Source organism: Sminthopsis crassicaudata, chromosome 4 (genome assembly GCF_048593235.1).
Source record: "Sminthopsis crassicaudata isolate SCR6 chromosome 4, ASM4859323v1, whole genome shotgun sequence".
Lineage (NCBI taxonomy): Eukaryota > Metazoa > Chordata > Mammalia > Dasyuromorphia > Dasyuridae > Sminthopsis > Sminthopsis crassicaudata.
The window spans coordinates 211,052,057-211,065,292 of record NC_133620.1 but is presented as its reverse complement, the minus strand read 5'-3'; the positions used below and the strand labels follow the sequence as shown (position 1 = coordinate 211,065,292).

General features: G+C 32.5%; 1 protein-coding gene across 7 annotated transcripts in view; it reads left to right on the top strand.

Moving 5' to 3' along the window:
- The window catches only part of KLHL32 (kelch like family member 32), a 290,510-nt gene that overhangs the window by 20,591 nt on the left and 256,683 nt on the right, over nt 1–13,236 (top strand). For 6 of the 7 annotated variants that reach the window (XR_012489240.1, XM_074310246.1, XM_074310242.1 and 3 more), the window contains exon 2: nt 3,592–3,645. The exons of the other annotated variant lie outside the window; for it this stretch is intronic. Coding sequence is in view for 5 of the 6 variants with exons in the window: in XM_074310246.1 (XP_074166347.1) it covers nt 3,626–3,645 (20 nt within the window). In the remaining variant the exon portion in view is untranslated. The remainder of the gene's footprint in view (nt 1–3,591; nt 3,646–13,236) is intronic. 7 annotated transcript variants of the gene reach the window in all.

The following is a 13,236-nucleotide window of genomic DNA, read 5'->3' as shown; positions in this document are numbered from 1 at the left end:
TTCAAATAAAAGACAACTAGAAGAACCAGATGGAATCAGTTTTCTATAGTATCAGGATAAAATACATGACCACTTAGACATTTATTTTCATTTGGGGTCTCTGAAAACATGTATTCAAAAGTTGGGATTTCTAATAGAAGGAAAGAAGCATAAAATGTATCCTAAGTCAGATATTTGTTGAGACAGTAATCTTATGTGAAAAAATATTAATTTCTTATTTTGTCAAAGAATACTTCAGATTATTATATGTCTGTGACTGGTTTACTCATTTAATAGCCATTTAAGTGCCTACTATGTACTGGGGTTGGGGATAAAAAGGAAAGAACAAAATAGTTTTTAACTTAAGAATCTTAGATTCTGTTAATGAATTTAGTAGGTTGAAAGTATGATGTAATTGTGAAACTCATAAAGACAGAAGGAAAAAGATATAAAATTAAAAATATATATATTTCACAGCACTTGAATAAGTATTATACAATAAAGAAAAAAAAGAAAAAAACTCAATACCAAAAATTTCTGCAAATTCACCTGAAATCATGGAAAAACAGCAAGAGATTCAAGAATGCTTCAACAGATAAATGAAACTTACTTGTAAAACAAAAAAGATGTAAATAAGGCCAGAAACCAGAACTTTCAAAAACAAAAATAACAAACAACAGATAACTTAGAACAAATGATGGAGAATTTCTCCAAAGTAATAGATCCTGAAAATCTGGGATTCTGGGATTCAAAAAAATACGGGAAAGAAAACCAAGAGACAGTGGGTTTTAAAGAGAAGACATGAGTTCTATTCAAGCTAAAACAATTAGTCTTTGCTCCTAAAGCCAGTTTTATATTTATAACCCTGAATTTATATTATCCTTAATATTGAAGAAACTGGATGTCTCTACTCAAGTATATAGTGAGGAGAGAGGCCAGGGACAAGCTGCTGAGAATGTAAGAAAAAAGCAGAAATATGAGATTAAGAAAGAAAAGTCTAGGTGTAAGCTTAGCTGTTAAATAACCTAGGAGTGAAACTCACAGACAGAAGGAAAAATAAGTAAAAATTTAAAAATATATATATTAGCACATTGAATAAGTATTATAAAATGCAGAAAAAGGAAAAAAAAAACCTCAAAAATATGCAGCAAAGGTTAAGGATCACAGATCTTTAAGAAGCATAGTATTTATTTTAAAATTAGAATGCCAGAAAACTTTCTAGAACTTTTAAATTTAGATGATGAAGTAGTAATCCGACAATTCCATATCTTTCCTCTAGAGAAAAACCCCATTTGAAATTGTTTGAAACTCTTAGGAATATAGAAGTTATATTTAGAATTTTGGATCTTAATCATAACTTAATTCTGTTATGGGCCAGAACTCTGAACTTGAAACAAAGGATTCTTACAAGGTACTAAGTCAGTGGAATTGATAAGAGACAATAATTATTTAATTTAGCATGGTTCAGTATGACTGATTTAATCCTACAAGGAGATGTTATGGGCCAGAACTTGAAACAAGGCACTAAGTGGAATTGAAAAGACAATGGTTAAATCTAGTTTAGCACCAATTTAATCCTATAACAAATAATGGTTTCCTAGTGATATAATGATTGGTGTATACTTAGTGTGGGCCATATAAGCAAGAAGCTCTTAGGGCTAGCAAGACATTAGAAGCTCTCGGAGCCTCAGCCAGGATTCAATTGGGGAGATTCAGAAGCCAGAGAAGGCAGGTGGGAGCTCAAGCTCCTTAGAACCAAGGCCAGACTGAAAGGCTCTCCAGAAAGCTGCCCAGCCCCACGAAGGAGATAACAAAAAATCTCGACTATAAGAAAACTAACCAGGCTACAGGAAAAGAGACAAGATTTGGGAAGAGACAATAAAGGATTTGGACTTTAATCCCAGGCTGCACTTGTGCACTGAAGTGAAAGGAAGGCTGTTCCCAGAGAACCCCAAGAAAACCCCAATAAGAGAATATTACATTTTAGAGAAGAATATTGCATAATTCTCCTTTCATAAATTACTGTTTCTAGGAATGAGACAAAATAGAAAGAGGCCCCACATAAATCAAAACAAAGTGGACTAAAATAAGAAAATAAATGATGGAAAAGATGTAGTGAAATCTATAAACGCACTAAGATACAAATGATTAAGAAAAGCTCAAATTTGGTTCTCTAGAAACTTTACTTTTCATGAGGGACATAGAATAAAGAAGAAAAATGTAAATGTAAACTGAGAATAGAATACAAATTAGGTGAGAAAGCTATAAAAATAAAAGGGAAGGCAAAGTAAAAGCTTCTTGAAAAAAAGCTATCTTAAATAAGTGTTATTTAAGTAAAATTGAATTTTGTGGGTCTACTTTCTCCTTTATTCTAACTTGTCTAATTTAATTCTAGTTTTACACTTGCCCAACCTGATATTTTGCACAATATACTCTACTATAAATTAAATAAATAAGATGAGAACATACCATACAGCCTTGTTGTACTACATTCCTACTTTAAACCAATTCCTTGTTCCATATTTGATTCTAACTTGTTCTTGATCACACAGAGTTTCTCAGGAGTCAAATAAAATAATTTTGTTCCCCTATCCCTTGAGGACATGCCACATTTTGTTGTAATCCACATAGTCAAAGGTTTTAATGTAGTTGGTGGAGCAGAAGTAAATGTTTTTCTAGAAGTTCCTTATTTTCTCCATAATCCAGTGAATTTTGGCAATTCAGTCTCTACTCTCTCCATCTCTTTGAAGATCAGCCTGTGCTTCTAGTAATTTTCAGTTCACATACTGCTGAAGTCCCACTTGCAGAATCTTAATCATAACTTTGCTAGTATGTGAAATGAGTGCAGTTGTTTGGCAATTTGGACGTTCTTTGGCATTATCCATTTTTAGGATTGGGACATAAACTGATATTTTTCCAATTCAATGACCACTGTTGGAGTTTTCCTGGTATATTGAGTATAGCATTTTTTTTTTTTTTTTTTTTAGGATTTGTAGATAGCTCAGCTGGAATCCTCTTACTTCTATTAGCCTTATCATTAGCACTGTTTCCTAAGGTCCTCTTGACTTTATTCTTGAGGATGTCTGACTCCAATCAGTAACCACACCATTGTGGTTATAGGGGATATTAAGATCTATCTTAAATAGTCCTTTTGTATATTCTTGTCATCTCTTCTTAATCTCTTCTACTTCTATCAAGTCACTACCATTTTTTTTTCATCATGCCCATTTTTGCATGAAACTTCCTGTGATATCTCTTTATATATATATGCATATTTATTATAATATATTATATTTCATATTATAATATATTATATTATAGTTCATATTATAATATATTATATTATATATTACATATTTTAAATATTAAATATATATATATATATAAATATTTTATGTATTTAAATCTCTTGAGTTTTCTTGAAGAGATCTCATCTTTCCTATTGTATTGTTTTATTTTTTTGCATTGATGATTTAAGAAAACCTCTCCTTGCTATTTGCTGGAGTGCCTCAATCTGTTGAGTTTATCTTTTGTTTTCTCCTTTTTTACTTTCCTTCTTACCTGCACTGTTTGTAAAACCTCATTAGACAACCATTTTGTTTTTTTTTTTAGAACAAATGAAATTGCTCTCATAGTCAATAAAAGGATGGGAAAAGCAGAACTAAGGTATGACCTCAACATTATTTTTTTCTTTGGAATATTATTCATTGCTGGCTCTTGTACAACAATAATAAACCTCTGTCCATAATTTAAAAAAAATATTTATTTATTTTGTCCATAGTTCTTCAGGTATTTTATCTACCATATCTAATCCTTTAAATCTATTCATTACCTTCACTTTATATTCATAAAGAATATTATTTAGGTCATTCCTATATGGTCTGAGCACTTTCCCTGCTTTTAAAAACTTATATCTAAATTTTTCAATAAGAAGCTCATGATATAAATTAGTCATTTCCAGCTCTTGTTTTAACTGACTATATGGAGCTTCTCCACCTCTGGCTGCAAAGTATTTAATCAGTCTGATTTAGATATTGACCATCTGGTGATGTCCATATGTGGAGTTGTCTTTTGAGGTGTTGAAAAAGAGAGCTTGATATGACCAGTCAGTTATCTTGACAAAATTCTATTAGTTTATGCTCTGTTTTATTTTGTACTCCAAGGCCAAACTTACTTGTTGTTCCTTTTGATTTCCTACTTTAGCATTCTAGTTCTTTATGATAAATGTAGATATTCAAAAAACTGATTATCTTTGGCCTCTTCAGCATCATGTTTGGAGCAGACTTTTATGTTCCTGTGATGGTGAATGGTTTGCCTTGCATTCAAACATTTATTTTTGAGATTATACCCTAGTTCTGCTTTTCCCACCCTTTTATTGACTATGAGAGTAATTTCATTTTTTCTAAAGAATTTTCATGCACAGTAGAATACATAATGATCACCTGAATTAAATTTATCCATTTTCCATCTATTTAAGTTCATTGATGCTGAAGATGTTGATGTTTAAACTTTCCATGTCCTATTTGACTGCATCCAGCTTACCTTAGTTCATGGATCTCACATTCCAGGTTTCTATTAAAAATTAATCTTTACAGATTTTTGTCACCAGACACATCTGTAGCTGAGATTCTTTTTGACCTTTGGGTACTTGTAGTTGTCCTTTGGTCTTCCCTCTGACCTGAGGGACTCTTCTGATATTATATCTTTTATCATTTTAATTCTGTCTGTGGTATTTTCTTAGCAAAGATTTTGGCATGTTTTGCCTTTTCTTTCGTCAGTGAATCACCTTAATCCATAGTTTAATTGAGCTACAGAAGCCCTTCCATTGTGACAAGGAAGCAGTGGAGAGAATTTTAGTTAAGCTTAAGCAGATTTGGTCATAGAAATAAAGTGTGAAATAAAATAGGATATGGGTAAAATAAAAATAAAAGAAATTGCAAAAGGTAAACAAAATCCTAAGAAACAAAATCCTAAATGTGGGAAATTTTTTAAAAATTCAAAATAATCAAATCATAGCAGCATTGATATGATTGTAAACAACAATGTGTTGCAAACAAGAATTACATATTAAAAACTAAGGAAGTATGGAGAATGAAAATGAATAGCTGGAGTAAGATTTACAATGTGTCAGGGGATTATATAAAAGTAGGAGTTATATATATGTGTATACATATATATATATACACATATATATATATGTGTGTGTGTGTGTGTGTGTGTGTGTGTGTGTGTGTGTGTGTGTGTGTGTGTGTGTGTATGTATTCTGTTTTTGAGGTTCAAAAGGAGACCCCAAAAGGTTGGTGTCATGAGGTGTCTCAGAAGAATTTGCAGTCTTGAACTCATCTCCAAGTCAAAGGGCAACACCATTTGAAGTAGGTTAAGTTCCAAAAGGATTAAGCAAATAACCAGGAATAACAAGATAAATTCAATAGGACAAAATTAGAGACCAGAGTTTCATGTTACTTATTTGCTAATTTTATGGTATACAGTAGGGGTCTGTTCATTGTTGTTTCAGGAACTTGGTTGTCATTGACCAACAGATTATATATCTGACAGTCAGCAATGTTTGTAGGACTAGAATGATTGACAAATTGTTAAAATAATAGCACTCTAAGGTCAGGGTACTTCAGGATTGCTGCTATATCTTCCCTAAAGTCAAGGAGAAGAAATATATAACTATTATATTCCTAAGGGCAGGAGACTTTAGGATCATTTTCAGAAAGATAGAACAATAGCACTCTAAAAGGTCAGGGGATCTCAGGATTACTGTTCTAAATATATATCCCCTAGAAGCTGTACTTTATTACTATTAGACAAAAAAAATTAAAATTCACATAATCAAGAGAGCTATTAAATAGGGAAACTTATGTTTTAAGGTACCAATACTATGATCTAATATATCAATATTAAACATACAAGTTTCAAATAACATTTTGTTCATTCACTTCAATCATGTCTGATTCTTCATGACCTGACTTGGGGTTTTCTTGGTAAAGACACTGGAATTATTTGATATTTCCTTTTCTGGCTCATTTTATAGATGAAGAACTGAGGCAACAGTGTTAAGTGAGTTGCTCTTGGTCACAGGAGTATAGGTTTTCCTGATTTCCTCTCCCCTTCCCCTCTTCCTTCCCTAGCCCACATTCTATTCATTTCATCAACTATGTGTCCCCAAATAACATAACATCTAAGTTTAAAAGGAAATGTTAATTGAATTGTCAAAAGATCTGTTTGTTCTAGATAAATATAAGAAAAAAGTAAACACAAGGAAAAATAAAGCTTTGAACAAATTATGGGAGAAGTCAGATTTGAAGAACTTTTGGTATATTCTGAATGGAAATATCAAGAATTTGCCTGGAATCACATGGTACCTTTAGTAAAATAGGTCATGTATTAGGGTACAGAGAAACTATAAATGTTACCAAATGTTAAACAGTCTTTGTACTATAGTGCAATAAAAACATGAATATGAGAAAAAGATGTAGACTTAATGTATGAACTTTAATAATATCTTAAATAATTAGTAGGTCAAAGAATATATCATCAAAGCAATTATGAGCTATTTGATAGAGGAAAATAATAAGAAAACAACATTCCTGAGGTTTTGGTGTAGCTAAAGCATTGTTCAAAGGAAAAAAATTCTTTAAACACATCAAAAGAGGAAAAGAAGATTAATGAGTTGAGCATGAAATTTTCAAAAAGAGACGGTAGACAACCAATTTATATACTTGAAAGAACAACAAAAGAAGAAAACATGGAAACTGAAGGACAAATAGATGAAAACAAACTAAAAGGACTATAAAATGATAAGAAAAACTTAAAAATTTTTTCATTGAAAAAATTAATAAAATCAATAAAACTTTTTAACAAAGCTAAACTCTAATAGGCTTAATTCCTGTCCTGTCATTGGTTCTAGCCTATTAAGCCTTCCACTTATATCCATTTCAAGACCTACAGGGAAACTACTGGCCCATTTGAAGTTACTTTCAGTCTGTGACCTACACTTAGTCTCACCAGTGAACTAGGAAAGTGGGTAATTTTGTCTCTGAGAAAGAGACAGACAGACAAAGAGGCAGTGAGAGAGAGAGAGCAAGAGAGACAGAGAGACAGAGAGAGAGAGAGAGAGAGAGAGAGAGAAAGAGAGAGAGAGAGAGAGAGAGAGAGAGAGAGAGAGAGAGAGAGAGATAAAATTACCAAAATTAAAAATGAATAAAGATATTTCCCAATAAACAGGAAAGAAAAAGTAATTATCAAAACCTACTTTTTACATACATATAATTATATGCTAGCAAATCAAATCTAACAAGATAAAGCATTGGATAAGTAGTTAAAATATAAAATACCCTAATAAAAGGCAGGAGAAATTTAAAAACTCAGTCTTAGAAATTAAAATTTAGTAAATTATAAAGGAATTATCAAAAGGGGGAAAGAATCCCAGGCTAGATAGACTTCTAGAGCATTCTATGAATATATAAAGATTAGTTTGTTTATAAATTATTCTCAATAACTGAAATAATATGATCAAAACTCATTTTAAGAAACAAACATATATTATTTGAAAACCCAAAGGAGGAATGAAGAGGATTATAGACCAATATCACTAATAAACGCTGATACACATTTTAAAATACACATATAGCAAAAAGACTGAAGAATGGTAAAGTGGAAAGAATACTTGATTTTTGAATCTGAGATCTGGGTTTGAGTCCTCACTCTGCCAATGATTACTTATGTGACTGGCAAATCATTTAACTTTTTAGGGCTTCATTTTCTTTATGTGTAAAGAAGGGGTAAGAATGGAATGATTTCTCAGATCTAAAAAAACCCCTTAAGCTCTGAAACAAAAACATTCTTAATAAGTTGGATTTATACCAGAAATATAATGATGATTTAGCATTAGGAAAACAATATAATTATACCAAAAACAAAAACAATCTGAAGCACATCATTGTTTCAATAAAATAAAATAAAAACCTTTGACAAAATGTAGTCCTCATTTATGCTAAAGAAAAAAAAAAGCAAATAAAAAAACCAATCCTTAAAAATCATAGGCAAACAAGTACCATTTTAATATAACCAATATTTACATAGAATTTTGAAGTTAAAAAAGTATTTCCTTACAATAACCCTGTTGAGAGATGACATTCCTTACAGCAACCCTGTTGAGATATGACATATTTTTCTAGATGAAATAACTGAAGTTTAGACAGGATTAAATAACTCTCCCACTTTCATATAGTTATTCAGGAAGTGTTTCTGGATTTTCTGACCAAATCCAGTTCTATTTTCACTAAATCATTGTATTTCTTATATTTGAAATGGTATCTTAGTACAGGAATAGAATTCCTGCAGAGATAAGAGAAAGCGATGACTTGATGTATATAATATTGACATACTAATGATTCTTAAATTGTTTTAGGAATGTTTTCTCCTACCTATGAGAGTCCTACAATTTTTCTGCCTGGGGTGAATAATTATTTAGGCAGTGAGTGGGCAAAAATATCATATTTTGAACCTTTGGTTTACCTAAATTATTGTCTACCCTTTTACTGTCTATTCTTTCTAGCTCTTCTGTCTGTGATACCCACACACTGATCTTCATTCCCTACTGTGTGCCAAATAACAGATAAGACACAATTGCCTACCTTCCTAGTTGGCTAGTTTACTGGAGAGATCAGGTGTGGGTTGGAAGGAGTTGACAAGTGGGCCGATAATTTCTTTATAGTTCTTGGGCATAGATGTCAGTGGGAATATCAGTGGGTTAGATTGAGTGATGGTCTTTTAGGGAAAATATAGTGGCTTCTTATTTAGGACTGACCTTTGCATATCCAGAAACCTTCCTAGGAGAGCAGAACTATTCTCTGTCTGAAATGACTATATTCTGAGTGAATGTTGAGCAATGGTCTCAAGTTCTAATGCACTAGTTCTGGTATCCCTTCTAATTTGAACTTTTCAGGGACATCCTTTATTAGGCTGAGGACAAATTCAAATATAACATACACAATGGAATAAACATCTTCACCATGTGTTGCTTTTAGCTAGTAAGTGCTTTGTTTATTTGTTATATTGTTTACTTTTACTGTTTTGTATTTTTCTATTTTTTTCATTCACATTGCCTAATACACAGCTATATAATTTTTCATTTCTTGCCTTATTAAATATTTAGTAGTTTGAACCCATGAAGACCATGAGGCCTACAGTATCTGGATAGAACATGTGCCAGTTAGACATTTATTTTCAAATGGGGTCTCTGGGATCACATTTTTGAAAGTAGAGAGTTCCAATAGAAGGAAAGAAGCATAGAGTTTATTATAATTCAGATATTTGTTGAGACAGTATACTATTGTGAACAAATATTTATTTCTTATCTTGTCAGAAAATGTCTCAGACTACCATGTATCTGACTGGTTTACTCATTTAAAGCCATTTAAATGCACTATACACTAGGGCTACATAAAAAGAAACAAAATAGTTCTTAACTTAAGAATCTTAGACTCTATTGAGCAGCTTAGTAAATTGAAGTATGATGCCATTGTGATCAAGATCATAGGTTCTATCTTCCCACTTCCTATGCAAATCTATTCAGTCACAGACTATGTCAGGAAGGAGAAGAATCAGACTGAACTTTACCATTAAATGAGACTATTATGTGAGAAGAGTATGGATGGGATAATGCAAGACTGTTAGCATTACTGTAAAAATAACCCACAACTTATGACTATACTTCCTACCTTCAGAGTATTGAATTATGGCCCTCTTAGTATGTTCTTAACTGTAGGGGGAGAGACTGGCAGACTCTGAATCAATAAATGGGGGTGGAAAGAAAAGTTTACATGTAAGATACCATTTTTGAAAGATTTCTCGGGCAATTTGCTTGATGTAGTAAATGATGAGATTTGTAAGTACCAGAAAATGTGATTTAGGAAAGCACCAAATATTGGAGTTTGGTCATGTAAGAAATTCACAATGGTCATTCTCTTTGACAAAAAAGGCAGATTTATTTAGGAAAAGAGATTATAGATAAAATGAAAAAAGCCATTAAAATAGACTTCAGGAACGGTAAATAGAATTGGGAGAGCATATAACATAGAAAGGGATTTTAATAATTAATGATGGAAAAGACCAGATCCCTAATGGAACTCACAATTAGTCAGGAGAAAGGAAATATTCCAAGAGATTGGGGCATGCCCTCAGTTGGCAGGCTAAAACCTAAAAGGGATTTAATGCTCTAAAAGAATTAGTTAGTTTATAAAGAGGAGACAGACTAAGGCATGGTGGGGGGATGAGTGGAGAGATACCACATGGCTTGGCAGACGGGTGGGGGAAACACACCCTGAGGCAGTGTCATGGCACACTGACCCAAAGGGGCTCAGCAAAGATGGCAGATTAATGCGGGAAATTTAGCTTCAGGGACACAACTGGGATTTGTGGCAGGACATAATAAAGTGAGGCTGCCCAGGACCTCCATAGAGGATGGGCCAGTCGGAGCTTTGGCATAGCTTGGATTTCTTGGCTGGACACAAGGTGAAGTTATAAGGTTTAATTGAACATCATCAATCAGTGCTCTTCCCTGTTTGCTTCAGTCTTTCTCTGCCTACCATACCCAGCCATGTAGGACCATGGAGGTCTTTATTTTAGTCTCAAACTGGAAGTAGCTTCATACAGATATGTGGCCATCATTCTATTGAATCCAAATAAATGTAAATCATGAATTTTAAAATATTTTTCTCAATGAGATGTCTCTACTTCTAAGATATTTTAGCGTAGTTTTTTTAAAATTCTATTTTCTGACTCTGAGAAATCTTCCCTATCTCATGCAAAAATATTTTTTTCACTAAAGTGAAAATAAAGGCATGATGTGAGATAGAAATATGAAATAGATTGGTTAGTGCCATAGAACAACCATGACATAGACATCCTTCACAGATTACAAAGGTTTGTCCTTTATTACATGAAATAACTCATGGACTTAATCAACCATAACTAAGCAAGAAAGGTGACTAAACAACTTGATTTTTTTTTTGGGGGGGGTGACTTTTGAAGTCTGTGGGATGGAGAAGGGAGCATGATCTAGGGAAGGAGTTTGGTTATCTAAAGATATACTAATCAGGCAGTTGGAGGTTGAATTACTCCAGCTTCACATCATTCTATGCTAACCAGACAGTCTGGGAGAATTGACCTGATTATGATTAACAATAGGAACTGGATAGGCTCATTTTAGCAATTCCTAAGAATAAGCTGATTTAGTTCACAAGCTAGTTTAGAGCTCCCATCAATACCATAAAACCAACTGCCCGGTCAATGTAATGAAATTTCAAAAGTACACATTATGACTCAGAGTAATGCAATTTTTATTATTTATTTAAGAAACAGAAGTGGTTTCTTTTTTTGTTTGTTTTGTTTTTCATACATTTATATCTAGACAATGTATGAATAGATCTTACTTGGCAGGTAGAACTCAGGAAGTTTGACAGTCTTCCATTTTAATCTTCATTGAAATGCACATCATAAGAATAAAATGCACCCCAGTTTCATTTCTCTGCTATCACATACCCTGGTAAGAAGTGTGACTTTAAGTTTTATTTGAGAGAATTAACACTTTAGGCTTTACTTTGGGAATAGCTGAAGAGCTAATTAGTTTTTTGATAGGTGTGATTCCTACTCCCACCCCCAAGTCCCCGGAAACAAACTTTGAAATCTAAATTTCAAAGGTCTTCCTTCAAGTTTTAATTTTTAAAGATGCTTATAAAAATGCTTAAAGAGATTGTCTTTTTATGGTTCGTGAGCTCCAAAAGCAAACTAAATTTGGTTTTTTAAAAGAACCAAGTTTTTAAATGGAAAATAGTAGCGATAAAATTAATTCTTGGGATTTATATGTCAAATTTCTTCATTGCTTAGCAGTCCACTATCCATTGCCCACTGGATATAGGTTTCACAAGTTCCATTTGGAACTAAAGTATTTGCAAAGATGGACTAGAATCCAGAAAAAAGCATTAGAGTTCCATTTGGGGAGGAGGGAATTAGAATAATCAGAAACTAGGGAAATCCTTTGGAGCAAGATTTATTGTGAAAAGCTTGAAGTCTAAAGAAAAGTTCCATTTCTAAGCCTGATGGATTTGTGAAATTGATTTTTTGAACACAGATATAAATTTTTTGCTTTATCTTTCTTAAAAGTTATTAGATTAAGCCCAATGTTCTAGTCTGTCAGATCTTTTTATTGTATCTTGACTGTACTTTCCATTCTAATAGCTCCCTTTTGTTATTATTATTATTTTTTGTCTTTTGCAAATTGAGTAGAAATACTTTTATTCAAGTCATGGATAAAAATGTGGAATGACATAGATTGCTGGGGCAATCCCCTAGAGACAGAATCATTAATGATAACTCTTTGGGACAGACTATTCATTTAGTATAAAATTTACCCAACTGCCACCATCTTGCTCATAGCTCAACATCTTTTTCCACAAGAAGAAAACTTTCTACCTTATTTTTTTCTTTTGCCAGAATTTAGGTAAACCTCATAAGATTCTCTTAATCAACTAGTTTAAGAATCCTAAAGAAAATGAGATTAAGCTATGATCACCACTTCCATTCCCCCCCCCCCCCAGACATCCTTTTAATTTTGCTGGAAATTGAATTCAAGATCATTAGAGTTTAATAATACCATTCTCAGCCTTGTTTTAAAAATTGAACTATATTTTCTCTTTCCTGTGACTTTTCCTATGCCTTGTGAATTGTTAAAAAGCTTGCTGATCCTTTTCAGGAGATTATATCTTCTAGTTCATCCAGTAATTAGAAACAGGACTGAACTGGAGGATCTGAACTCATCATAGGCAGCTAGTTGCTTTTTTAAGATAGTGCGAATTATTAGGAGCAGTAAGATGGCACAGTATATTAGAGTGATGAATCTGAAATAAGAAATGTTTAATTTAAATTGGTGTCCCACTGAATTATGGTCTCTCACTTCTGCAGTGACAGAGGAGGTAGAAATGTCTTTTCAAATCTCTTTGGACCCAAGTATAATCATTCTAATTTTGCATCATCCAGTTTCAATTGTTTTGTTATTTACATTTAGGTTATTATTATCATTATATGTATTGCATTTTGTTTCTTCTTATTTGATTTTCATCAGCTCATCCATATTCTCATGCTTTTATATATTTGTTATAAACACAATTTTGTATAGCATTGTAATATTCTATTATGCTTCTATACCAATATTTGTTTAGCTATTCCCCAGTTGATGGACATCTACTT